Below are 26172 nucleotides of genomic sequence, written 5' to 3' on the forward strand. Positions count from 1 at the left end.
TGGCCTGCAGTGTTCGTCCAGCTCTACACCTTGTTATCTCAGATCCTCCAGCATCTGCAGTTCCTACTATCTCTGAAGCTATCAAACTTGGCTGTTTTTAAGAGTCATAGAGTCACACATCACGGAAACAGACCCTCCTTCCAAGTCATCTGTGCTGAACGTACATCCCAGTCTGACCTAGTTCCACTTGCCAACATTTGACCCACCTTTCCTATTCATATGCCCATCAGATGCCTTTTACATGTTGGTATTGTGCCCACCTCCACCACTTCCCCTGGCAGCTTGTTCCACGCACACACCACATTTCACTTCAACCATTATGATTTCCAACACGTGATTTTAACTATTTTTAAAAAAAACTGCTGCCAATCCAAATAAACCTACTTTCACAATCCTTTCGACATGAGCCCTTAAAAAAAAACAAAAATGCAAGCATCTTTGAAACAGTTGTGATAGATAAATCAGCTGGTGTAGGGTCATATGCTCATCTGAGCTCTGGAATATTGTATTTTATTTTAGCTGTTTATTCTATCATATGATACAAGTACCACTGAGTATTTGCTGCCCGTCCGTAATCATAAATTCAAAAGGATCTTTGTGAAAATGAAAAAAAGCTAGTTATTAATGTGGTATGAGCATTTAGCATCGCCTGGATTTCTACAATGTGTGTTTAAGAAGGAGCTCTGAACAAAGGGCCAGTTAAGCATCACATTCATGCTGCATCTCCTAAATGAGTCATGAGCAATTGCAAGGAATATTTGATGCTATATGAGAAATAAAAACTGATTGAAATCACATAAGAAATTCCACTTTTATTTTAAAGATCAGTAAGTGAGGATTAGTACTGTTTAGGATGCCTTGCTGTTTCTCTCCACAATCCATTGATTCACTGCATCACCCCATTCAGAGCAGGACGCTGGTAAATCTGTAAAACACATGTGTATGTGAGTGTCTTAGCTGTTTGACATACTTCTGAACCACTTTTAAAGGCAAAATTGTTTATTTTATCAACAGAATGGTTCCAGTGAGAAGAGAGAAGTTCGTCAGTTTCAGTTCACAGCATGGCCAGATCACGGAGTCCCAGAGTATCCGACCCCCTTCCTTGCTTTCCTAAGGAGAGTAAAAACCTGCAATCCTCCTGATGCTGGACCTGTGGTGGTGCACTGCAGGTAGGATCCTTCTCTTAATTTGGAAACTGTTCCATGTTTTGTGCCTCCAGCTGTTTCACATCAGATCTGATGATGATTGAATCACTGTTGTGATTGCCACTGGTTTGAATCAGGGCTTGATTGTCGAGATTATAAACCAAAGCTAACCTTGTTCAATCTTTTCTTTGTAGCAGACGTAAATCCACTCTCTGTGAGCTGGTGATACTCTAATTTGTACCAGAATAGCTGGAAACAAAATGTTGTCAACCTTCCAGGGTTAGCCTGTAGTCTGCAAAATTTGACTATACAAGCAAAACATCATAGCAATGTCAAAATAAACTGTCATTTTCTTTGAACATTTATCTTTATTGGACATAAAAATATTGGAAATTAGAAATAAATACGTTTAATGGACAGACAGGCATTAATTATTTAATTGTGTAAAAACTGAAAGACCTGCACGGTGTTGTGAATCAGGAGCAAAAACAAAGTTGCTGGAAAAGCTCAGCAGGTCTGGCAGCATCTGTGAAAAAGAAAACAGAGTTAACATTTTGGGTCCAGTGACGACTCCTCAGAACTTAGAACTCAGAACCTCTGAGGACGCATCACCAGACCTGAAAAATTAACTCTGCTTTTTCCTTCACAGATGCTGCCAAACCTACTGAGCTTTTCCAGCAACTTTGTTTTTGGTCATTATTTAATTCTGTACTGAGTTTTGATGCTCTCCAATTGGTATCAGCGTGCAGTACTTCACAAGGATAGATTTGCTGGCTGACTGATGACTGAAGTGCAGAGGAAGACTCCAGGAATATACATCGTCACAGGTGTCAATCCATTGGGAAGGCCACAAGAGTCCTATATTCCTGTTAACAGACTATTCTTGGTTATGGCATAACACAAAAGAAATAAACAACTGTATCATAGTGTATTAATGGAAGGCTCTAGCCAGGTTGGGCAGCAGTAGATATTACCACAGTAATCCCCGAAAATGTTGACTACACTCAGCACTGACTTATATTTGTCTTAGGTGGAAGATGTATTGGAAAATTGCACATTTTATCTCGAGCACCAGTGGCTACGTGCTCAGTGGTTATGGAGAAATAAAACTCCCAACAGCCCCTGTTCCAAAACATGTAATTTCTAAAACAAACATAGTTTCTGCCTTCCAGGTCAGGCTTCTTCAAGGTCACCTTGGATACAGTTATCAGTCTCTAGTCCTAACTATTTCAATAAATACACGTGTCTATTTTGGGCAATATCAGTACCTTTTCTGGCTGAGATGTTTAATACCAATCTTTTACAGTTCACCACTAAAAACTGTCCATTACTGAATCCATCTGTAAAGCCACTAAACTCTGAGCATAGAACAAAAGGTTTTGTTTTAATGATAGAATTGATTTTCTCCAGCCCATGCTGCCCACATAGTTACTTGATGAGAATTAGGCCAGTGTTGCACGCCTGTCAATTCTTATTTAGTGGGAGTAATATCCATTTTGGATTTAATATGCATTTGGAAAAGCAAATGCAGCTGCATTTATTTGAAGACATTTGAAAGGCCTGACCATCATTTTTATGCTTGGCATTTCCACAGTATTAATCGTCCAGTATCTTGCTCATAGCCCATTCGTCATGTGCGAGAACATCCAGTCAGCTGTTGGCTTATGGACCTCACCCAGCAGCAAGATTCTTCTTTCATTAGTCTAGGTCAGGGACACTAGAACCAGTTGTAGAACAAAGTCACCACAAGAATAAGAAGTGCAAAGCAATTAAAGGTATTAAAGTCCAAAATCACCTGAATGCCATCCTGTGGGGAACAGCCCCAGCAACAAGACCTGAATTATTTCAATTCGCCTTTCAGTGCTGGAGTTGGTCGAACCGGCTGTTTCATTGTCATTGATGCGATGCTCGAGAGAATAAAACATGAGAAGACGGTTGACATCTATGGCCACGTGACATTGATGAGGTCACAACGGAACTACATGGTGCAGACAGAGGATCAGTACATTTTTATCCATGATGCATTGCTGGAAGCAGTGGCTTGTGGGACCACAGAGGTGATGGCCAGGAACTTGTTCTCTTACATTCAGAAACTCACGCAGGTTGAGTCAGGAGAGCATGTCACAGGAATGGAACTAGAGTTCAAGGTAAGAAGTCTGACCACATTGTTCTGGTGCAGGTGGGAGGGAGGCTGGGGGATACAGCTGGGGAGGAACTAGAGGATCCAGGGGTGATAATTTTGCTGTGTTTTTATATTAATGGTTCTCAGCCCCCACAAATCAATTCTTAACATGACATTTAACATGGCTAATCGTGAACTCACCCGTTAGCTGAAGAGCCAATGAGAGCCCTGTGTTGCCATTTTTCAGGAAGACTTGCTGCGCTACATATCTGTCAGGCAGTGGTGGGCCTTCCCACAATTAAGGACCCTGGACACACAGGTCCCATGCACCAAGAGCTTTCAGTCATTTTGAACAGGGGCTGTCCATTGCTTGCTAGCACCACTGAGGAGTTGGTGGCTGCTGCTGGCACTGCACCCAGATGAGGTCCACAATCACAGAGGGGCCCAGGCCATGGATGAGTTACTGCAGGAGGGGCATCATGGGGTGACGCTGAGCAAGAGCAAGAGCAACAGCAAGGGGAGCAGTGATGTTGCTCTCAGCAGTATCCCACCCACTTTCCTACCCGATACCATGTCTCTCAGTCAGTCGCTGAGCACCTTTGAATGACGGACCCTCTCTTGGAAGATGCAAGCGAACCCACGAACAGGGTTTGCTTTTCAGACTTCCTGTCAGAGTCACTCACTTACCACTTGGCGAATGGGAGCATTAGCCTTTAAGTGGACATTAATGGCCTGTTTCAGGGCCTCGATTGTTGGTGGGAGATGAAGACCAGCCCTGATTCTATCCACTCCCTTATAATTGGGGCAGAGGCAGGAAGGCAGCAGGGTGTCCACATGCCACCCTTCCAGCCAGTTTACTGCCCTATTTATGCCACCTAATGCATTTAACTCACCATTTGCAAATTGGGCCCTGGAGCCTTCTGTCTTTAAGAATCCATCATCAATGACTTCACAATAAACAGCCATCCTTCATCTGTCACCCCAGTGAGAGAGATCAATTGGGAGGACCTTACAGTCAATCTTCGTCTGGCAGACACTTGAATACCCTTTTTCCAGAAGTCACTAGATAGCCCTAGAGAATGAGAACACCGGCTGAGTTTTCTGCTGTCTGGCCCAGGAATGTCTCCAAGCACCATGGCTAAGATTTATTAACTGAGAACTGTCTGACGATTGAACCTATTGCCTTGCCTGATCTGAGCCCAGCAAAACAAAAAGCACAAGACAATTGCAGTTTCTCTTTATGCAAACTGTTTGTCCAGCATAGATTTTAAAAGCTTGTAGCAATTCCGCCTGAAATCGAGTCATGACTAAGTGAGGCATACATGCACATCTGTTAACTAGCTTTAACAGTGCTATGAGGAACAAACAAGAACTTGCATTTATATAGCAGCCTATCATGTCTTGGACCATCCCAAATTGCTTTACAAACAATGAAGAACTTTTCAAGACCTCTTGTAATGTGGGAAACCCATTAATTAATTCGTCACACCAATGTTTCCATAAACAGCCGTGAGATAAGTGACTCAATCAGATATCTTCATGTGTCATGTGCGAGTTAAAGGCTAGCTGGAACAGTGGGGAAGTAGCCTTTTTGCCCATGACTCGTTGGGCTGAATGACCTGCTCTCTCAGTGTAGAGACTCAATGCTCGAGTGGTTCGAATGGCATCATGCTTTAAGCTCTCATTCCAGAAGCGGCACCCCTGTTGGATCAGGTGTTTATAAAGAAAAAAGTCCAATACACCACAAAATCTGTTTGCGGTGATTCTGGGTGAGGGAGGAGTGTTGACGAAAACATTAAGCCTGCCGAGAGATATTTTAGATCCACCCAAGCAGGCTACCGTGGCCTCACTTTAGGGTGTTACCAGAGAGAAGACACATCCAACAATGCATCACCCCCTCAATACTGCACTGAAATATCTGCTTGGATTCCACACTCACTGCTGGAACCCACTACCAAGTGACTGTCACATGTGCTACCAATTGATTAAGAGTAAATTATCAGTGAGTTAACTCGAACTGCATAGCATTATATTTGATAGCTCATATAAAAGTAGACAATATTGCACTTGATTGTTTCATAGGATATTTTGTAGGATTCTCAGTCAGATTGATTATTAAATTTGGTATGTTTTCACACTCAACAAGGTGAGAGCTATAAGTGCAATGCAATCCTTACTCCCCTAATTTCAATATCAAGTGCTTCCAGATCAAGTAAGATGTAGCTAGGTGCCCAAGCTCTGTTTCACTAATGCACTCCAGCCTCATGCTCAGGAGAACACCCACCTGATGTTTTGTAACATTATCCATTTGTCAGGAGGAGTAGCAGACATCCTATGAGCAAATCAAGTTGATTTACAATTTAATGCCATTGCAAGTAAAACTTTGAGCCTTTGGGAGTCCAATTCAGAATGAATCCAAGTCAGATTTTGAAGTCTGTAAATACTTTCATCTCTTTAGTCTGGGATAGAAGCCAGTCAGTTTTCCAATCAATGGCACTCCTTATCTGTACTGTCCCAATGATGCCCTTAAAATTATTTTTTATTGAGTAAAACGTTGTGGGCTTGTGTCAAGAAGATAAGAAATCAGCTCAGCTCAGTAACTTATAGATGCAGAATATGGGGATATCAAAGTGGAAGAAATGTGTGCCTGCATGCAGTGTACCAGTTAGTGTAAGATCCATTTGCCTGGTCAGAGTATGATTAATTTTCTGCCGTACCGTACTTAGCCAACAAGAGCCCTTCTCGGATAAGGTTACATTACCACAGCCAAGTCCTGTTGGTGGTAAGTTGCAATTTGTACTGGGTTCTATACGTAAGCAATTGATGCTTATGTGCATTTTAGTAGGGAGAGAGAAAGAGATAAACAAGAAACAAAGAAGAATGCTGAATGATCTCTGCAAGTCTGGCAGCATCTGTGGAGAAAGAAAGAGAATTAACATTTTGAGTTCTTTCCTTTATTCGAGATAAACAAAAGTGAAGGAACTTTGGCACTGAGAGCTTGTAGTGGCATTGTTAAAGGGAGATTTAAGGTAACTTTTTGAAGGCAGTTATAGGTGCTAGGGATTAATAGGGAAAAGATCAGTTGATGGAATGGGGCCAAAGGAATAAATGGGGTATCTTGCTCTGGTAGTGGTCAAAATCCCACAGAGTGTGGAAAACAGTCACTCAGTGTGATATTCCCCAGGTGACCAATTCATGACTCGAAGGCAGGATCGCCATCCAGTTAAAGGATGGCAGACAGCCTGTCAAAGCTGAGAGTACCAACCAGACTCAGGAAATAAGTCCATCCTTAAATATAAAATAAAAACCAGGCCAACACATGTGCGTGGAGAATTGTTGCGAGGCAGGGAGGTTGTTGTTGAACTCAGGTGAATATGCAGGGACTTGAGGACACGTCTCAAAATTGCCCATGACGATGAAGTGAAGCCGAAAGCCTAAAGAATTGTAAACGAAAGCTGAAGTTCCAAAGGACCTACCTGACACCCTCCAGCAAATGGAGGTAGTTCATGTCCATTTCCCAGTCCCAGACCACCTGGGGAATCATTGATACAAGCCTCAGCATCAGTTTAGTGACCTTCCTGCTGCCAGAAAATGAATTTACCTCCACCTTAACTACTGGGGGTGATTTTGAGCTTGGGTTGGATTTATGCAAAGTAACCATTTGGAGAGGTTTGCAGCAGAATACTTGGGTATCGTAAAATCAGTTTAAACGACTGGCTGGGGGCAGCTCCCCAAGAGATTAATGTTATATCGTGTGAGCCAAAACTTAACAATAACTGTAAAAGCTTGCTTGTATATAATGCCTTTCAGATTAGTAAGATATCCCAAGGTGTTTCACCAGAGCACTCTTAAACAAAATTTGATGCCAGAGCTACATGATTAGACCAATGACAGAGACATGTTTTAAGAAGCATCTTTTAAAAAAAAGCAAGTTGTGGCTTTTTTTCTAACTCGTTCATTTAATGTGGGCATTGTTGACTGTGCCAACATTTATTGCCTGTCCATAATTGTCCGCAAGGAGGTGGTAATAAGCTGTCTTATTGAACTGCAGCAGTCCATCATGGGTAGGTACATTCAGAGCACCGTTCGGGAAAGAGTTCCACAATTTTGACACAGTGACACTGAAGACCTGCAGTATAATTCCAAGTCACGATGGTGTGTGACTTGCAGGTAATGGTGTGACGCAACAATGGGCGGAAAGGCATGATTCAAGAGGGATACAAACAGTTTATAGTGAGATAGTGACCAATAAGTGGGGAAAATTTGACAAATGGATTATAATATGGAAAAATGTGAAGTTGTTCATTTTGGAAGGCAGAACAAAAGAACAAGGTATTATTTAAATGGAGAAAAGCTGAAGAAAGCTGTAACACAAAGATACTTGGGAGATTTGTGCATGAAACACTAAAAGCTAACGCACAGGTGCAGTTATAATCAGGAAGGCTCATGGAATGTTGGCCCTTACTTCAAGGGGCTGGAGTATAAGAGTAAGGAAGTCTTGCTGCAACATACGAGGTGGCTCATGAGATAACATCTGGAGTACTGTGAGCGGTTTTGCTCCCCTTATTTAACAAAATATCTTCATTTCATAGGAGGCTGTTCATAGCAGGTTTACTGGGATGACCTACAGTATGGAGAGATTGTTTTATGATCAAAGCTTAAACAAGTTGGGAGTTTAGTAGAATGAAGGGTGATTTCGTTGAAACATATCGGATTCTTAAGGGACTTGACCGGGTAAATACTGAGAGGATATTTCCCCTCTGGGGAGAGTCTATGACAATAGTAGACCATCTTGGAATAAAGAGTTACCGATTTAAGACTGAGCTGAGGAGGAAATTCTAATTTCAGAGGCTTATGCATCTTTGGAACTCCTTGCCACAGAGAGCTGTGGGGCAGAGTTCTTGCCTATATTTAAGGTTGAGATAGATTTTTGATCAGTACTGGAATAAAGCATTATAGGGAAAGGGAAGAAAGTGAATATGAGGAATGAGGAATCAGCCCTGATCCTACTGAATCAAGGGGCACAACAACTTACTCCTGTTATTGCTCATCGTCTATGGTCTTGTTGCTGCCCGTGTTCATCTAGATGGCAGAGGCTGCAGGTTTGGAGTTGTGATCATGGAGGCTTATAAAGTTATGTTTGCACCTTGAGTGCAATGATAAGTAATTTCAGTCCCTGAGATGATGAGAGTGGGAGTCTCCAAGACTTTTTTTTAAGTCTCATATGTACACTCAATGGTGCATGAGAGACCACATATTAGGTTTAAATCAATCATTCTTATTAACGTGCATACATCATAGGTTGCTAGTCCTCGCAGATATTGATATTTGGATTTAGGACTTGGCCGTCAATGAGAAGAACACTTTCCAAAACTACAAAATTCAAACAGAACAAACCATTGAACATGAACAAAAAGCACACCTAGCAGTGAGTTACCTGAACTCTGAATGATGATAGGATTCGGGGACCACCAGTAGTTTGTAGAGCACAGTTTGATTACCACAGCAATGGAGCACAGTCTTCTTTAAGAGCAAAACCCCATGTGTGAGACTTGAGATTTCCAATTTTGATATCCGCCTGTTTCCTTGAAGAATCTTTTTTCTATATCTTAAATATTACTTTCCCTTGCATTCTAATGCACTGCACTGTAATGTCATGAGATGATCAAAAAGACTATGCAAGAGAAAGAACTGAGATTGCTGTGCTATTCTTGATGGTGCAACTGACTGGGAGCTAGACAAAGCCAGTCTACACTTCATTCCATCCATTGCACAGCCAGAAAATGGCAGTGATACTCAGCAGAGTTACAAGATTCTCGATGAATAAAGAAATAAAAGCAGCAGGAAGTTTTATCTGTTTTATTTTCCCTACCTGAATCTGTTTTCAATATTGCTATTTAAACAGGGGCGTTGAGGGGTATGGACTTGAAAGGGTCAATGAAACTGGACAGAACTTCAAATTAATGAGAGTTTCTCACTTCATGGTTGAGCTCTGTATCTCCTTCGGGAGAAAGCTGGACCATCAAGTTGGATTTGTTGTCACAATCCCCCCCCCCCAATCCCTGTATCCTGTGGAGCTGATGCCTGGACAAGTACCTCGGAAAAGGAGCAGTTGCCTGTTTGAGCGCCAACCAGAGTGAACGCAGATTGTATTGGGGAAGCGTTCTTATGCATTTTGTGCGCCCTCGGTGACGTTAATGGCCCAGGATAACTGAAGTGATGTTTCACCAAATCAGTATGTGTTGACACTTCTCCAGCTCTTTCAGGCTTTTAGTATCAAACCAGAGATTAGGTCCTGTAGTGGGGAACGTTGGTGGTGGAGCAGATAGCCTTTCAGCTGGACACAGAAGAGGGCTTCATTCAGTGCCTCTGCCTTCATTCTTGTCTGCTTTTCTTTTCAGCGCCTGGCCAATTCCAAAGCTCACACATCCAGATTCATAAGTGCCAATCTTCCGTGTAATAAGTTCAAGAACCGCCTTGTCAACATTATGCCGTATGAGACGACGAGAGTGTGTTTACTGCCAATCCGTGGGGTGGAGGGTTCTGATTATATCAACGCTAGCTTTATCGATGGGTACAGGTAAGGAGCCGGGGGTTGGAGGAAGGAGAATCCTCCATTGTTGACTGCTTGCCACAATTCTGTAATGAATACTGTAGGTTTGCGGAGCAGTTTTCAGAACCATCTGTTGTACAGTTCAAAGCACAGTTGTAGCAACAGGAGATTGAGTTTTTAAATTCTAAACAATTTCACACAATTATTAATAGGTTGGACATGTTGCCCAACATATTAGATCGCAAAAGCAACTGTCATCTGGCAAAAGAGAACTTCACTTAAAGGCATGGAGCTTAAAAGCAGTCAACCTAATGCATTGCAAACTGAAACTGTTGCTGAGCAAGGATTTGGTTTTTTCTGTAATTCACCCAATCTTGAAGAACCTTGGTGCTTTCTTTCTGTAGTGTTTGTATTGGCATGTTGAGTCATTAAATTCAGTAAGCATTCCCAGCACTGTGGTACCTCACCTGATGCTCATTTCTGATTTGACTCTAAGCTGTTGTTAAGTCCCATACAGTATCTCCATCTCGTGTTTTCCTTTGGCTGATGAATGCTCATCCATGCATTAAGCTGAGGTCACCTCCAGGTGACCTTTTAACCTGTTCCTTTCCCTGAACAGGGAATGTTGAATTTAAGTGCAGAAACTTGAATTTTCTTAGTCTGGAGCACCCAGTGCCATTTCCCACAGAACATTTTTCCAACAAGCTTGTGGCCTTACACTCATGATACCCATTTTTCTAAGGTTGCAAGCTTCTCTTTTAATCATATCTTCTTCCTTCCCTTGATCCATTTCACCAGGACTTGTACAAAATGATGACCAGGTCTTTTTGCTAGTGAAATTTATTAACCAGTATGTAGCAGTGTGTGACAGTGGCCAAACTCTCCCTCACTTCCCAAATTTCCCCTTCCCTTAAGTGGAGATATACTGAGTCTAGATCTGGAAGAAAATCCACCTGGCAGCTCTGCCAGTGGGCTATTCCCAGCTGTGCTTTAATGTTACTGCATTGACAATTCTTAATACATATCCAGTGTCCAAATCCGGCACTCTCGGGACCAATGTGCTGCCAGATTTTAGACTTGCCCAGATTTTGCATCCCTTGTCACTCAACTTGTACCAACCCACAATAAATGAATAAATTTAAATCTCACACTTTCAGTCAATCAGACGTACAATGAATGAGTCGATCCATTAAAATCTCAACTGATGACTGCTGCTGAATTCAAACAAAGAATAGAATGGTTGGATAAATGATATAAATGCTAAATGGCACCCAGATAGTAAGATGACTGTTTCTTGGTCAAGGGGAGAGTAGGAACTGCCGATGCTGGAGAGTCTGAGATAAAACGGTGTGTAAAATGGTTCAGAAAAAATTTCTTTCTGAAGAAGGGTCTCGATCTGAAACATCAGCTTTCCTGCTCCTCTTTTGCTGCTTGACCTGCTGTGTTCATCCAGCTTTACGCTGTGTTATCTCTGTTTCTTGGTCAAGTCTAGTTAGTGTACAGAAGATTTTGGCTCCTGTACCTGTACAGGCAGCTCCTGGGCTCCATTATGAAGTCTGTTCATAACTCAATTTGTTCACATGTCAGAGCACAATTCAGAATGGAAAGCAGCTGTTCATAACGATAGGAAATGTTTGCATGTTGGCTCTTAAAATTTTAAAGCCATGTATGGTATTGCATTCACAAGTATGAGCGTTTGTGAGTCAGACATTCATAAATCATGAGCTCCGATATACTAAAACACATGATCAAACAACTGACGTTTTCAACCAGGCCACCGATGGGACAGTCGCCCAGACAATCAATCCATTCATTAGAAAAAGGAATTAAAGAGATTTGTGAGGCACTGCTGGCTTGTGATTTTCACTCAAAGTTAGCCGCGCGGAGGGGCTTGTAACTGTGGATGTTAAAGCAAAGAATAGTCATTGAAAAGAGTGATTAGAATTTGGCACTGACACCACCCACAGCATTAATACTTTCTGTGGCCGGCTTTATCAAAGAATCAGCAAAACAAATGTTTTTGTTCTTGTTGATATGCCAAATTCCAAAATGATTCCTGGTATTTTAAAATATACTTTCTTACATAATTCTGTCAGAAACACAAAGCCTTTAGCTTTGCCCATCAGCGGTTTATTTGAGGGGAATGATTTGTTTGTTACCAAATTAGTTGAATGGGCTTGGAACTGAGGAGTGTGGTGCAGTTTGTAAGGGAAGGTGCACCAGGAGAACTCAAGGGCGACTGTCACACTGAATGTATCAGTTGAGCCCTGGTGACCTGTATTAACTTCTGAACCAGTGAGGGTTTGGTCTGAACCAGTGAGGGTTTGGTTTCTGAAGTCTCTTGAACATTTTTGTTTGTGGCAGAGGTAATGTCGGGGCTGTGATGAGAGATCTCCTCCAGCTTTTCAAGGTGGAAGTGCCTCTCTGCCAATAGATGGCAGTCAAACACATTATCTCAAGCTCGGAGCAAAGACAAAGGAGTTCACCTGCCTCAGATGTTGCCTGTCTATGTGAAAAGACTGAGCGATGATGTGTAAGGGACCATGAGCAAGAGAAAGAGAGCAAGCCAGGTTTCTGCCCAGGTTAGGGGTGGGGCTTGGTTGCCAGCCGAGCTTTCTGAATCTGATGGAGCTGGCAACTGGGAAAAGCCCTCCAGATGCCACCAGGTTTGAAGGCTTCCTCTCAATCATTTGGGCAAAGGGCAGCCACAGGTGTGCTGGAAGAGCTCCGGTTGTACCTCAAGACCCAGGGCAGGCAGAGCAGTGAAGAACCTGAGAATAGAGTATCAGCACAATTCGAGCAGACTCAGGTACATTCTCTTGGATCATCTTCAAGATTTTAGTCCATTCTGGAAGATTCCTAGACAATACAGTTAAGGCTACCCTTAGCTGTAGAAAACATTTGGCTCATAGACATCAGGGTTAACAAATTTCCAAACAAAATTCTCTGTGGGAGAGAAAGAAGGAATGAATCAGCACTGTAAGTGGAAATGCTTCAATACCTACCACTAGTCAATTTGCGAGCAAAGCAAAACAGATTAGTTTGAATACATAGCAGTCATTTTCAGGTCAAAGCCAATTAGCAGTTATTCCACAGTTTAGCAGTTAGCCACCTGTTATTTAAGTTGGCAGGTGACAAAGTACAAATAGCAGAGGAAACATTGCTATTGTACCGAGTACAAGTGTTGTCTATGCTGGCAGCTCGTGAGCGCTCTCACTGTGCCCCAGCACTGTGTGGAGTAATGCTATCGAATGACCACTTACCCTGTGCAATTGGAGATAGCAAGAACTGCAGATGCTGGAGTCAGAGTCAATACAGTGTGGAGCTGGAGCAACGCAGCAGGTCAGGCAGCATCACAAGAGCAGGAAAGTCTATGTTTCAGATTGGGACCCTTCATCAGGACTGTCCTGACCCAAAACGCTGACTTTCCTGCTCCTCTGATGCTGCCTGACCTTCTGTGTTCTTCCAGCTCCACAGTGGGCAGTTTCCAGCTACGCCAAATTTTCCCGTGTGCTGCCAAATGACTTAATCTTCCCACCTTCTAAGTTGTGGTTTAATTATTGAGACACTGCCAATCAAATCAGGCTATTGGCAAAACTTGTCTCAGTCGTCTCAAACTTCATCCCACTTAGGGGGAGCCCATGGCCTAGTGGTATCATTGCGGGATTGTTAATCTCGAGACCCAGATAGTGTTCTTGGAACTCAGGTTTGAATCCCCCCATGGCAGATAGTGGAATTTGAAATCAATAAAAATATCTGGAATTAAGAATCTAAGAGTGACCGTGAATCCATTGTTGATTGTCAGGAAAAAAAATCTGGCTCACTAATGTCCTTTAGGGAAGGAAACTGCCATCCTTACCTGGTCTGACCTACATGTGACTCCAGACCCACAGCAATGTGGTTGACTCTTAACTACCGTCTGGGCAATTAGAAATGGGCAATAAATGCTGCCTAACCAGCAACACCCTCTTCCCATCAATGAATAAAAAAACTTGCTTCACATACCATTAGACCTTCTATCCGCAACCTTCATTTACCCCCGCTTCCATACCCTGCTATGGTCCTAATACCCCTATGACCCCTAGATAGCCACTCACCCAGTATTCACTCTTAGAAGACCTTTATAAATAAGAAGAAAATAAACTCTAAAACAATGTAATATATCGCTCACCCATCCTCATTAGAGACTGAGAAAACTCCTATTTAAGAAACTCATCCAAAACTTTACAATATCCCCAAGTGATTAATCGCTTACAAAAACAAGCAAACGTTTATTCAGGCCCCTCTAAAGGATCTTTTAATAGGCTTTTTAAACTGTTACTCAAACTATGAACCCTACTGAATCTTTTTTTTTCCAAACACAGCCAATCTTTCACAATAGCTTAGAAATGGCGCTGAGGAAATGTCAACACAGAACTGTATAGAAACTGCTCAAGCAAATATGTTTTTCTAAATCAACTTGTTCAGATATGTTGTGACACACCTCTCCACCCAGGCCGCCTGGTCCAAAGGTAGGGACACTACCGATGAACCATGAAACCCTACCACAACAAGACAGCCATGCTTTTTCCCTAATCTACACCAGATGACCTGTCAACAAAGCATCTCCAAATGTGACTTATTGTTCATTTTTACTGACAGTTGCAGTCTGTCTTTCTCATTTTTAAAGAGTGTGGCATTTTAGAATTTTCTTAAATAGACCTTATTTAATCCTTCTACAACGTTTTTATGTACACAATCAATTTGGGACTCCCATGGTGTGTGTTGGATACTGAACTCTGCTCACAGTTTAAACAGCCTTGCCATCCATGCTGTCAAAATTGGATATGTTGGAAATGTGGATAGGACTTCATATCCAGGCTCTGCTCACCATTTCAAAGGTCTTCCCAACTCTGCAAAATCCAGCCCTTTGCTTGTGTCATTAGTCTACGAAGGAAAGTAGTGTTGCTCCTTTCCCATTGTGGATTAAACTGGCCCCATTCTCTGGTTGTTGGGGGTTTAAATATGCAAATACATTGAACAAGGAAATGATATTCAGCCCATTAAGCCAGTTTTTTTCAGTGATTGACATCCTACGCTATGAAGGACTCTACCTGATCCATGTAATCTTTTCCACAAACTATGTGCTTTAGACCACATAATGGATTCTCTCTACTCATTTAACCCCTCTCTGCTCCATCCAATTAACTACCTATTACAGATGATATAACTACCTCAGATCTCTCAGACATTCCCTTTCACTCGTCTGCAAGGTGTTAGAAAGGATTCTGAGGGATAGGATTTATGACCATCTGGAAGAGCATGCCTTGATCAAATGCAGTCAACATGGCTTTGTGAGGGGCAGGTCATGCCTCACAAACCTTATCGAGTTCTTTGAGGATGTGACTAGAAAAGTTGATGAGGGTCGAGCTGTGGATGTGGTGTATATGGACTTCAGTAAGGCATTTGGTAAGGTTCCCCATGGTAGGCTCATTCAGAAGGTCAGGAGGAATGGGATACAGGGGAACTTAGCTGCCTGGACACAGAATTGGCTGGCCAACAGAAGACAGCGAGTGGTAGTAGAAGGAAAATATTCTGCCTGGAAGTCAGTGGTGAGTGGGGTTCCACAGGACTCTGTCTTTGGGCCTCTACTGTTTGTAATTTTTATTAATGACTTGGATGAGGGGATTGAAGGATGGGTCAGCAAGTTTGCAGACGACATAAAGGTCGGAGGTGTCGTTGACAGTATAGAGGGCTGTTGTAGGCTGCAGCGGGACATTGACAGGATGCAGAGATGGGCTGAGAGGTGGCAGATGGAGTTCAACCTGGGTAAATGCGAAGTGATGCATTTTGGAAGGTCGAATTTGAAAGCTGAGTACAGGATTAAGGATAGGATTCTTGGCAGTGTGGAGGAACAGAGGGATCTTGGTGTGCAGATACATAGATCCCTTAAAATGGCCACCCAAGTAGACAGGGTTGTTAAGAAAGCATATGGTGTTTTGGCTTTCATTAACAGGGGGATTGAGTTTAAGAGTCGTGAGATCTTGTTGCAGCTCTGTAAAACTTTGGTTAGACCGCACTTGGAATACTGCGCCCAGTTCTGGTCGCCCTATTATAGGAAAGATGTGGATGCTTTGGACAGGGTTCAGAGGAGGTTTACCAGGATGCTGCCTGGACTGGAGGGCTTATCTTATGAAGAGAGGTTGATTGAGCTCGGTCTCTTTTCATTGGAGAAAAGGAGGAGGAGAGGGGACCTAATTGAGGTATACAAGATAATGAGAGGCATAGATAGAGTTGATAGCCAGAGACTATTTCCCAGGGCAGAAATGGCTAGCACGAGGGGTCATAGTTTTAAGCTGGTTGGAGGAAAGTATAGAGGGGATGTCAGAGGCGGGTTCTTTACACAGAGAGTTGTGAGAGCATGGAATGCGTTGCCAGCAGCAGTTGTGGAAGCAAGGTCATTGGGGTCATTTAAGAGACTGCTGGACATGCATATGGTCACAGAAATTTGAGGGTGCATACATGAGGATCAATGGTCGGCACAACATTGTGGGCTGAAGGGCCTGTTCTGTGCTGTACTGTTCTATGTTCTATGTTCTACTACCATTGGATGGACTGATTTCTCTGCTCACTGTTGAGGCAACTTCTCTTATTCTCATCCTAATTAAAGTTTGTCTCTTTCTTACCTACAGACAACAAAAAGCCTACATAGCTACACAGGGTCCTTTAGCCGAGACTACAGAAGATTTCTGGAGAATGTTATGGGAGAACAACTCTACCATTGTCGTCATGCTCACTAAACTGCGTGAAGTGGGACGTGTAAGTATCATTGAATTCAAGAACAGAATCAACCAGGTCCTAAATATATCAGTTCTTCCAGTATTCTGTGGCTGATTGATTTTGTTCTCCATTTGAAATTATTTAAGGAGGCACAACACTGGAGCCACAGTTTGCAGCTTTGCTCTATGTGTGGTAGTCCCCCAGAATGAAGAATGCCTTTGGGTGTAGCAAGAGCCTGTGGAGGCTGTTGTTTCACAGCTACCACCCGGTTTCATCTGACCAAGAAACTCTCCCACTTTCACAGCCCGCCGTAGGTATATCTGAAAGAGTTATTGATTGATAACCTAGTTGTCTGCCCACATTATGCCATGACTTTCATCGCCATTGAGTCATGAAGTTACTGATACTATCCACTCCACTACAAGGTTATTGTGTGTTAAACTCCAACCCTGCAATCATTCAATCCCCAATCTTGGCTACATACATGTAAGAAGGCGCCACACCAACCAGAAGGAAAGTATGTTTCTGTAGAAAGCAACTCAGAGAATTTGTAGCTCACCCTTCTAGTAACTAATATGAGGAACATTGGCAAATGCAAGGGAATAATTGGATCCCACGTCAACTGGGTATAACATTTGTCACAAGGAGACTTCAGTGTTGAAAAGGAGAAGTCAGTACTGCAAAGATCAGTGGTTCATACTGTGAAACCATTCAGCCACAACTGATGTACCTTGTAAAAAATAAATCTATCACTTCATCATTATAGCATCCAGCTGCCTTGTGAATATCTTACATGTGAAGGCATGCTTTCTGACAACAGTGCAAAATTTGCCTTATGTCAATTTATATTATCGTCCAGTAGTGATTTTGTTATCAAGATAGGGCCTGAGGTCGTTAAAAATGAAAATTTGTTCAAAGGAAATCTTATGTTCTTTCTTACATACTGAAATCTTGGGTGAACACAACACTTTAGCCAATTTGGCTCAACGTTTTGTTGAAACTAACCTAACGATTAATGTAGAAATACATTCTTTGTCCTCTCTGTAGCTCAGTAATGAGATAAAATAGTAAGCATGCTAAGACTGTTCCCGTGGCACATGATGTTCATTGAGTTGGAGCAGGTTATAGGGAACAAAACTTGGCTATGGAATTACTTCAGCTCATCTAAAATACCAGTAACAGATTCCTTCACCAACCCTTCCAAATGAGGAGGCTGCCCAGTGTAGTTCTAAACCATACAGACAACAGAAGCTGTAAATTTAATTCATAATGATAGAATCCCTATAGCATGCAAGTGGACTATTTGGTCCATATTGACCCTCTGAAAAGCATCCCACAGATACCCACCCTCTTACCCAATCCCCATAATCCTGCATTTCCCATGGCTAATCCATCTAACCTACGCGTCTTTGGACTATGGGAGGAAAACTGAGCACCCAGAGGAAATACATGCAGACAGGGGGAGAATGTGCAGACTCTACTCAGACAGTAGCCTGAGGGTGGAATCGAACCCAGATGCCTGGGACTGCGAGGCAGCGGTGCTAACCACTGAGCCACCACATCTCTGCTTATTTTCACATTACAATTTAACATATCTTAGCGTTCCTTACAAACCCTACATAGTATCCACACAGGAATGCTAAGTACATGAGCAGTGGTGAGTAGCATATGCTGCTTATTACCTCTGCCCATTAACAAAGAAAAGCCACTTGAGCAAGTTATATGCAACCTTGGAGTGGGTGGTAATTTGTGACAAACTGTGGGAGAAGCATAAAGAGGAGTTTAAAATGTAACCTGCATCTCTGCAGAAGAAGGATTGTTAATACCTTTGCCCAGCCCACATCATCATCTTATCACCAGAGCACATAGTAATTACAATTTCACGATCGCAATGTCTGCAACGACTCTTGTACCAGTTTGAATCTCTGAACCAGCGGTGCACCTCTGAAGGTATGAGTTACGGATAACTGAATGAATTCCCGTCTTCAAATTCATCATTCAAACATTGGAGGCTGGTTGCTGGGGCTCTTTTCCTCTTTGAGACTTCTCCACTACAGCTGTGTTTTGTTTTGTGAGTGTTACCTCACAGTTTGTGCCAGCTGTCGCTGCAGCTCGAGATATTTTGTCAGATCAGTGAAGAATTTTCACACACAGGTGCATCCCCTGAGTCTGGCTGCACCTGTAGCACCACATATAATTTCGGATTTGTGGTTTTTCTCACACACATTGTCAGCCTTCATGTCTGCTTTTGGCAGCTGAGTCAGTCAACATAGAAAGAACAGCGTTCCTGGGAGCATGACTGGCTGTACTAAGCCAAGTTTGAAGTTGCTTGGGGTAGAGTAGAAATTGGGGTGAGGCACTTAATTCTGGGGAGAAAGTGCATTATTAAATGCAAACGTCACCAACTGATCATTTGCTGAAATACCACTGGAGTTCTGAAAGTCATCAACTGACATCCAACTTATAGAAACTAAAAAGACATAGGCTGTTTGATATAACAAACTGTAGAGCTGGATGAACACAGCAGGCCAAGCAGCATCAGAGGAGCAGGAAGGCTGACGTTTCAGGCCTAGACCTGTCTTCGGGAAAAAAAAATCTGTTTGAAATAGAGTGTGAAGCTGGATGAACACAGCAGGCCAAGCAGCATCAGAGGAGCAGAAAAGTTTGCTATTTCAGGTTGAGACCTGAAACGTCAAACTTTCCTGCTCCTCTGATGCTGCTTGGCCTGCTGTGTTCATCCAGCTTCTCACTGTGTTATCTTAGATTCTCCAACATTGGCAGTTCCAACTATCTCTGTTTGAAATAGGCCGTTTGATGCCTTGAGCCTGCTCCACCATTCCTTAGGATCATATCTGATCCTCTATCTCAATGCCATATTCCTGCTCTCTTCACATACTCCTTGATACCTTGCAAAGCTAAAAACAGTCTATTTCTTGAATATAGTCAGTGACTTGATCTCCACATTCATTTATGATGGAGAATTCCGCAGGTTCACCACTCTTTGAGGGAAAAAAACCTTTCCTCTTCTCTTCTGTATTCTTAGGCCATGTCCCCAGGATTTAGACTGACAATGATTGAAAATATCGTACCTACATCTAATCTCTCTAGCTGTGTTTGAACTTTTAAATTTTACGCATTTTGTTTTGAACATGTTTACTAAGTGAGCCATCAAGAAACTTCAAGATTGTTAACAGGATAGTCAAAGTGCATTTGTTTGACCAGAATGACTGGGGACTACTGTCTAACCAGTTTATTTAGTATACCTCCAAAAACAAGTTTCTAACCTCAAGAATATTGTTGTCTAATGAGATTTCCTTGAAGAATGGGACATTTAATTTTGCATTGTTTGTACCTAAAGGAAGCTTTTTAAACAGTCAGCTTCTATTATAATGTCTGGGTCACAACAAGGAGATATTTTATAATTAGAATGCGCAGTATTTCATTCTTTTCTCAGGAGTTGTTAATCTCCTGAGTTAATGAGCTAGTATGCATGCTTTCATTGTTAGAAATTAGCTCCCCTTTCTGTTTAACTATCCACTTATCTACAACATCCCCTTTTACCTACATACGCCTCTAGCAATCTTACTTATCTATAGTACCTTATCTGTGCATCTCAGTCTCCTTCCAACTCTATCTAGCTACCAGTCTATATCAAAATACCTCTGGATCTATTTTCCACCTATATTCCTGCTTGGCAACCAGCTTTAGATCTTTCATCAAAAGCCTCAGTGAGAAACTCTATCTTACAGAGGTAATAAGAGCTGCATTTGTGAGGAGCTGTGTGTGGAGCATGGTAATCAAGGAGAGAAAGAGGAGCTAGTACAACCAATCATATTGATTGTACTTGCCATTAGAAAACAGCCTGGATACAATCAGTTCGGTGGCTAATTCTTTTTCTTAATTTAATCTACTTTTCTAGTCAACCTGTTCAGAGATGTTATTATACCCTTCTTGAGCAGGTCGGACTTGAACCGGGGCCTCTTGGTCCAGGGGTAGGGACACTTTCACTGTACTACAAGAGGGCTCTTTGCTAATCCTTTGAAAGAAGTCCATGCAATTTCTTCAATCTGTCAGATATTGGCCTGGTAATGGTGCTGGGAACTTGTGATTTCAAGTGATAACAAGGTGTAGAGCTGGATGAACACAGCAGGCCAAGCAATATCAGAGGAGCAGGAAGGCTGACGTTTCAGGCCTAGACCCTTCTTCAGAAAGTGACCATTCTTTATTTAGGAACTCAGACTGTGCAAATTATTTAATGATATGCATTTAATTATCTTTTTCAAATTCATTCATGGGACATCGGTATCACTGACTAGACCACCATTTATTACCCATCTTAATTGTCCAGAGAGCAGTTATCAGTTAGCCATTGCCTTGAGTCTGGAGTTACATTTTGGCCAGGCCATGGAAGAAGGGCAATGTCTTTCTCTAAAGGGCATTAGTGAACCAGATGGGTTTTTCCGGCAATCAACATGGTAATGAGTTATACTTTTCTCTAATTCAAATTCCACCATGCCATGGCTGGATTCAAATCTGGGTCCCTAGCTTGTTACCTGGATCCCTGGATTATCAGTCTATCAGTAATACCATTAGGCCATGGATGTGAGCTTGCTCACTGAGCTGGAAGGTTAGTTTTCAGACGTTTCGTCACCATTCTAGGTAACATCATCAGTGAGCCTCCGACGAAGCGCTGGTGTTATGTCACGCTTTCTATTTTATATAACACCAGCACTTCGTCGGAGGCTCACTGATGATGTTACCTAGAATGGTGACAAAACGTCTGAAAACTAACCTTCCAGCTCAGTGAGCAAACTCACATCCAGAACCTCAACCTGAGCTACAAATCTTCTCAAAACTCACTACCACTAGGTCATGCCATTGCCCCTAAACCTTGATCCTGCCTGAAATGATTCCTCAAGCCTCCATCAGGAGTCACTGGAACAGGAGCTTTGGCTGACTTTAAGCTATCAGACCGAGGGCAGCGAAGCTATAACGCCAACCCTCGCTGAGGTCACTCAAATCAGCATAGACTGCAATTGAGTCTGTGTCATATGTTGAATTTTAACAATTTGTTCCATCTGTCACCTTGCTGGTGACACTGATATTGCATCCTAGAGTTTCTTAAAAAGCATAATCCAGACTGTCCAGACTAAACCCAAGTTCAATAGATCAATTTCAACATGCCCATCATTACTCTTCATTCAGATCTGACTAGCAACAATGGAGCTAAGTTTTGGTCTGGTTTTGATTTGTGACAGTCAGGGTTTGCACTAAGTTCTTTCTGAAATATGCCAGATTGGTAGCCAGAACAAACATGTTTAACTTGAACTTTTTTAGTAACAGACTAAGTTCCAACCCATGACAATACCAAACTCACATTGCCAAGTTAACCGAGACTGACATGACTTAAACTTGGCACTGAGTGAATCTGGTCAGTGTACTGCAAGAAACATGCCCTCTTGGAAGAACAAGGGCAGCAAGTAGACGAGAAAACCAGTCACTCCATGTTCCCTTCCAAGATACACACCACCCTGACTTGGAAGTATATGCCTATCTCAGCCAACCAGCACTGCAGAGCTCTTTCATCACATGGACTCCAGCAGTTCGAGAAAACTATCATGCCCCCCAAGGGAAAGTGGGGATGGTTAATATATCTTATACTTGCTAATGATGCCCATCTCATGAATTTTTAAGAAAAGATTTCTCAGTGCCAAATGCCTGCCCAGCAGGCACCAGTGGCTTACTCTGTAAAGGGAGCTTTTATAAAAGAAAATAAGTTGCAGCTTAAAGCACCATGTTTCTTGTTCCACTGTCAGTGAAACACAGATCTGTTGTGTATTTAACAGGAGAAATGTCACCAGTACTGGCCAGCTGAGCGATCTGCCAGGTATCAGTACTTTGTGGTGGACCCAATGGCAGAGTACAACATGCCGCAGTACATCCTACGTGAGTTCAAGGTCACAGATGCAAGGGTGAGTACCAAATCCTAATGTTGCAGCAGTTGGAGAAAAGGCTGAGAACCTAAAAAGGATGCAGATTGGTGCATGTGCGAGTGTTAGGGAGAGTGGGGACTCGTGCTGGGAGTGTTTTGAAATGTCCTTACACCACATGAAGTAAGGGATGACTGATGGTGCGTGACATGGAACTTGCCCCATTTTGATCTGTGCTATACTGGGCAAGTTCACATTTTCAGAGCTCTCTCTATCTGATTTGACAGTGTCATGCTATTGCTACTGCAAGGCTTGAATATTTTGAAACAACTTTCATTTGCCATTTATTTTGTGTTTAAGCCATGTTTGTGGGCGACTTCGTTAGGAAAGCTAGCTGACTACAGTTGTTTAACTTGATGGACTGAAGGGCCTGGTTTCACAGACACAGGTGCAGGCGCGCGCGCACACACACACACGCACGCACGCACACACTCATATACAGGCGCACAGACGCGCGCGCACACACAGGCACGCACATAGGTGTACAGAGACAGGCAATGCACGTTGAACCTGCCCTGCCATTTAATGTGATCATGGTTGATCATTTGTGTCAGATACAACTTTCCCACGCTATCCCCATATCCTTGAAGTCATTAATCTCCAGGAAACCATTGATTTTTGTCTTGAACATGCTCAATAATTGAGCTTCTACAGTCCTTTGTTGGAATTCTGCAGATTACCACATTGAGTGAAGAAATACCTCTTCATCTTATTCTTAAATGGCTGGCCCCTTATCCTGGGATTCTGTCCCTCGGTTCTAGGCTCACTGGCCAGCAGAAACACCTCAGATACATTCAGCCTGTCATGCCCTGTAAAAGATTTTGTAAATTTCAATGAGATCACCTCATTTTTCAAGCCTCCAGAGATTACAGACTTACATTATCTGATTAGTTTGCGGGACTTTACACAAATTTCTTGCTGTGTAGCCTATAATACAGTAACTAAACTACATGCACCCATACAAACATTCACACTCATGCATACACACGTTCACACATGCAAACACATTCACATACGCACACGCACATGCACGCGCACTCACTCATATATACACATTCACGCACACACACACTCTCACTATTCACATACACATTAACTTACGCAGATTCACAAACTTCCTCAATTCACTTGAAAATACTGCAGCTCCAAAGTGCAGATATTTTGGCCAGTAGGCAGCAGGGTCTGTTGAAGGAAATAACTGGTATTAAGAATAACCAATTTACGGTAATATGCTGTATTGAAAAATAATCATTGAGAGATAACCATCAGGACTAGGATCTGGCTGTGATTACATTTAGTTTTTGCCTCAGGTGTTTTACTGCTGTGTGCTTAAATTGAATTTAATCTGAGAGGTTTCTCAGATGACAGCGCAATTCACTCTGTATCGTGGAAAAGAAATCTCTCTTTACCTCACCAAATGACAGTTTCTGTGTTTTGAGAATCTCGTTTGTGTTTTGATTAAGGAGTCTTAGCAGTCATCAGGATAAAAATAGCTGTCATTACTAAATGGAGGCCACTATCAAGCCCCACTTCTGATCTACTGTGCTTTCCCTCTGTAATAAGACGCTGGCACCTACTCAGCTCATCCAGACATGCCCATTCCTTGGGTGAAAGGGCAGTGCTCAGCCCCTCTACTGGTGAAGCCAGGACTGAACTCAAAGTCAGGGCTCAGAGGTGAAAGAGCACTGATCCCACACACCGTGCTCACCTGCTTATCAATCATGATCAAATGCCATGCAGCAGGGACCACCCAGGTCAAGAAAAGTGGTATAGGGGGTGGTTGAGAAGTCATAATTAAGTGACTCCTAGCTCCTGTTTTAACTGCTTTTAGAGTGAGGGAAACAGATTGAATCAGGTAGGGAGTTTCTGAGATCCTGGGAATTAATGAGTTAAATTTACTGTATAACAAGAGATGACTTCAAAACAAGATTGAGGAAGTGAGGGGCCTAGAAAGACCTGAAAGAATGAGAGCACTGAAAACACTGTTATCTAACTTCAACATCATCCTTTGTATTAAAAATCAATTAAACTATCCAATAGTTTGAAATGTGGAGAATAACTAACTCAGGAAAGCTCCAAGAGTGGTTTGAATGTGGAACCATATGTAAATTAGGTCAGAGTCATGGAATCATAATTTTACAGTACAGAAAGAGGCCATTCAACGCATTGTGTCTGTACCAGCTACCCAGCAAGTCCCATACTCCAGCCCCATTTCCATAGCCCTCTAACTTCATCCCTTTCAAATATACATCTAGCTAGCGAGTTTTGAGAAGATTTGTAGCTCAAGTTGAGGTTCTGGATGTGAGTTTGCTCGCTGAGCTGGAAGGTTCGTTTTCAGACGTTTCATCACCATACAAGGTAACATCATCAGTGAGCCTCCAACGAAGCGCTGGTGTTATGTCCCGCTTTCTATTTATCTGGTTAGGTTTCCTTGGGTTGGTGATGTCATTACCTGCGTTGGTGATGTCATTTCCTGTTCTTTATCTCAGGGGATGGTAGATTGGCTCCAAATCAATGTGTTTGTTGATGGAGTTCTGGTTGGAATGCCATGCTTCTAGGAATTCTCGTGCATGTCTCTGTTTGGCTTGTCCTAGGATGGATGTGTTGTCCCAATCAAAGTGGTGTCCTTCCTCATCTGTATGTAAGGATACGAGTGATAGTGGGTCATGTCGTTTTGTGGCTAGTTGATGTTCATGTATCCTGGTAGTTAGCTTCCTGCCAGTTTGTCCAATGTAGTGTTTGTCACAGTTCTTGCAAGGTATTTTGTAGATGACGTACGTTTTATTTGTTGTCTGTATAGGGTCTTTTAGGTTCATTAGCTGCTGTTTTAGTGTGTTGGTGGGTTTGTGGGCTACCCTGATACCAAGAGGTCCGAGTAGTCTGGCAGTCATTTCAGAAATGTCTTTGATGTAGGGGAGAGTGGTTATGGTTTCTGAGCCCGTTTTGTCTGTTTGTTTGGGTTTATTGCTCCATCAACAATATCAACTCCATCAACAAACACATTGATTTGGAGCCAATCTACCATCCCCTGAGAAAAAGAACAGGAAATGACATCACCAACGCAGGAAATGACATCACCAACCCAAGGAAACCTAACCAGATAAATAGAAAGTGGGACATAACACCAGCGCTTCGTCAGAGGCTCACTGATGATGTTACCTAGTATGGTGACGAAACATCTGGGAACAAACCTTCAAGCTCAGTGAACCAGCTTACATCTGTAACAAAATAAAGACCCACTCTCTTGTGGACCGAGAGGAGGAGAGTGCTGTCTTGGAGGTGAAAGGAGGACATCGGGTTGGCTGTGCACCCTTGTAACCAGTGGATCTTAATGCTGGCTTCGGCCTAACGCTGGATCAGGGGAGCAGCCAACCTGCAATGATGGCTGCGGGAAGTGCTCGTGCCCCAGGTCAGGGGGTCCGGAACACCATCCGTGTTTCTGTAAAGAAGGTGGATGAAGGTGCACCTGTGGACCGCACCTTCTTCGTGAAGAGGGTCCTATTGGACTGTTGTGGGTTCGCTGCTGCGGACATTTACTGCCTGCAGGATTTCCCCGGAGGAGGTTTTTACGACGCGACCTTCAGGAGTGCCAAGCTTTGCGAG

The 26172-nt window shown here is 42.7% G+C and overlaps 1 protein-coding gene across 1 annotated transcript in view; it reads left to right on the forward strand.

Annotated features, from left to right (window-relative positions):
- LOC125465764 (receptor-type tyrosine-protein phosphatase delta-like) overlaps positions 1-26172 on the forward strand; it is a 472774-nt gene that overhangs the window by 422931 nt on the left and 23671 nt on the right. The window contains exons 29-33 of the mRNA XM_048559575.2: positions 1015-1169; positions 3007-3292; positions 9669-9847; positions 16492-16618; positions 22426-22551. Of these exons, the coding sequence (XP_048415532.1) occupies positions 1015-1169; positions 3007-3292; positions 9669-9847; positions 16492-16618; positions 22426-22551 (873 nt within the window). The remainder of the gene's footprint in view (positions 1-1014; positions 1170-3006; positions 3293-9668; positions 9848-16491; positions 16619-22425; positions 22552-26172) is intronic.

The sequence above is a fragment of the Stegostoma tigrinum genome, chromosome 30 (genome assembly GCF_030684315.1).
Source record: "Stegostoma tigrinum isolate sSteTig4 chromosome 30, sSteTig4.hap1, whole genome shotgun sequence".
Classification (NCBI taxonomy): Eukaryota; Metazoa; Chordata; class Chondrichthyes; order Orectolobiformes; family Stegostomatidae; genus Stegostoma; species Stegostoma tigrinum.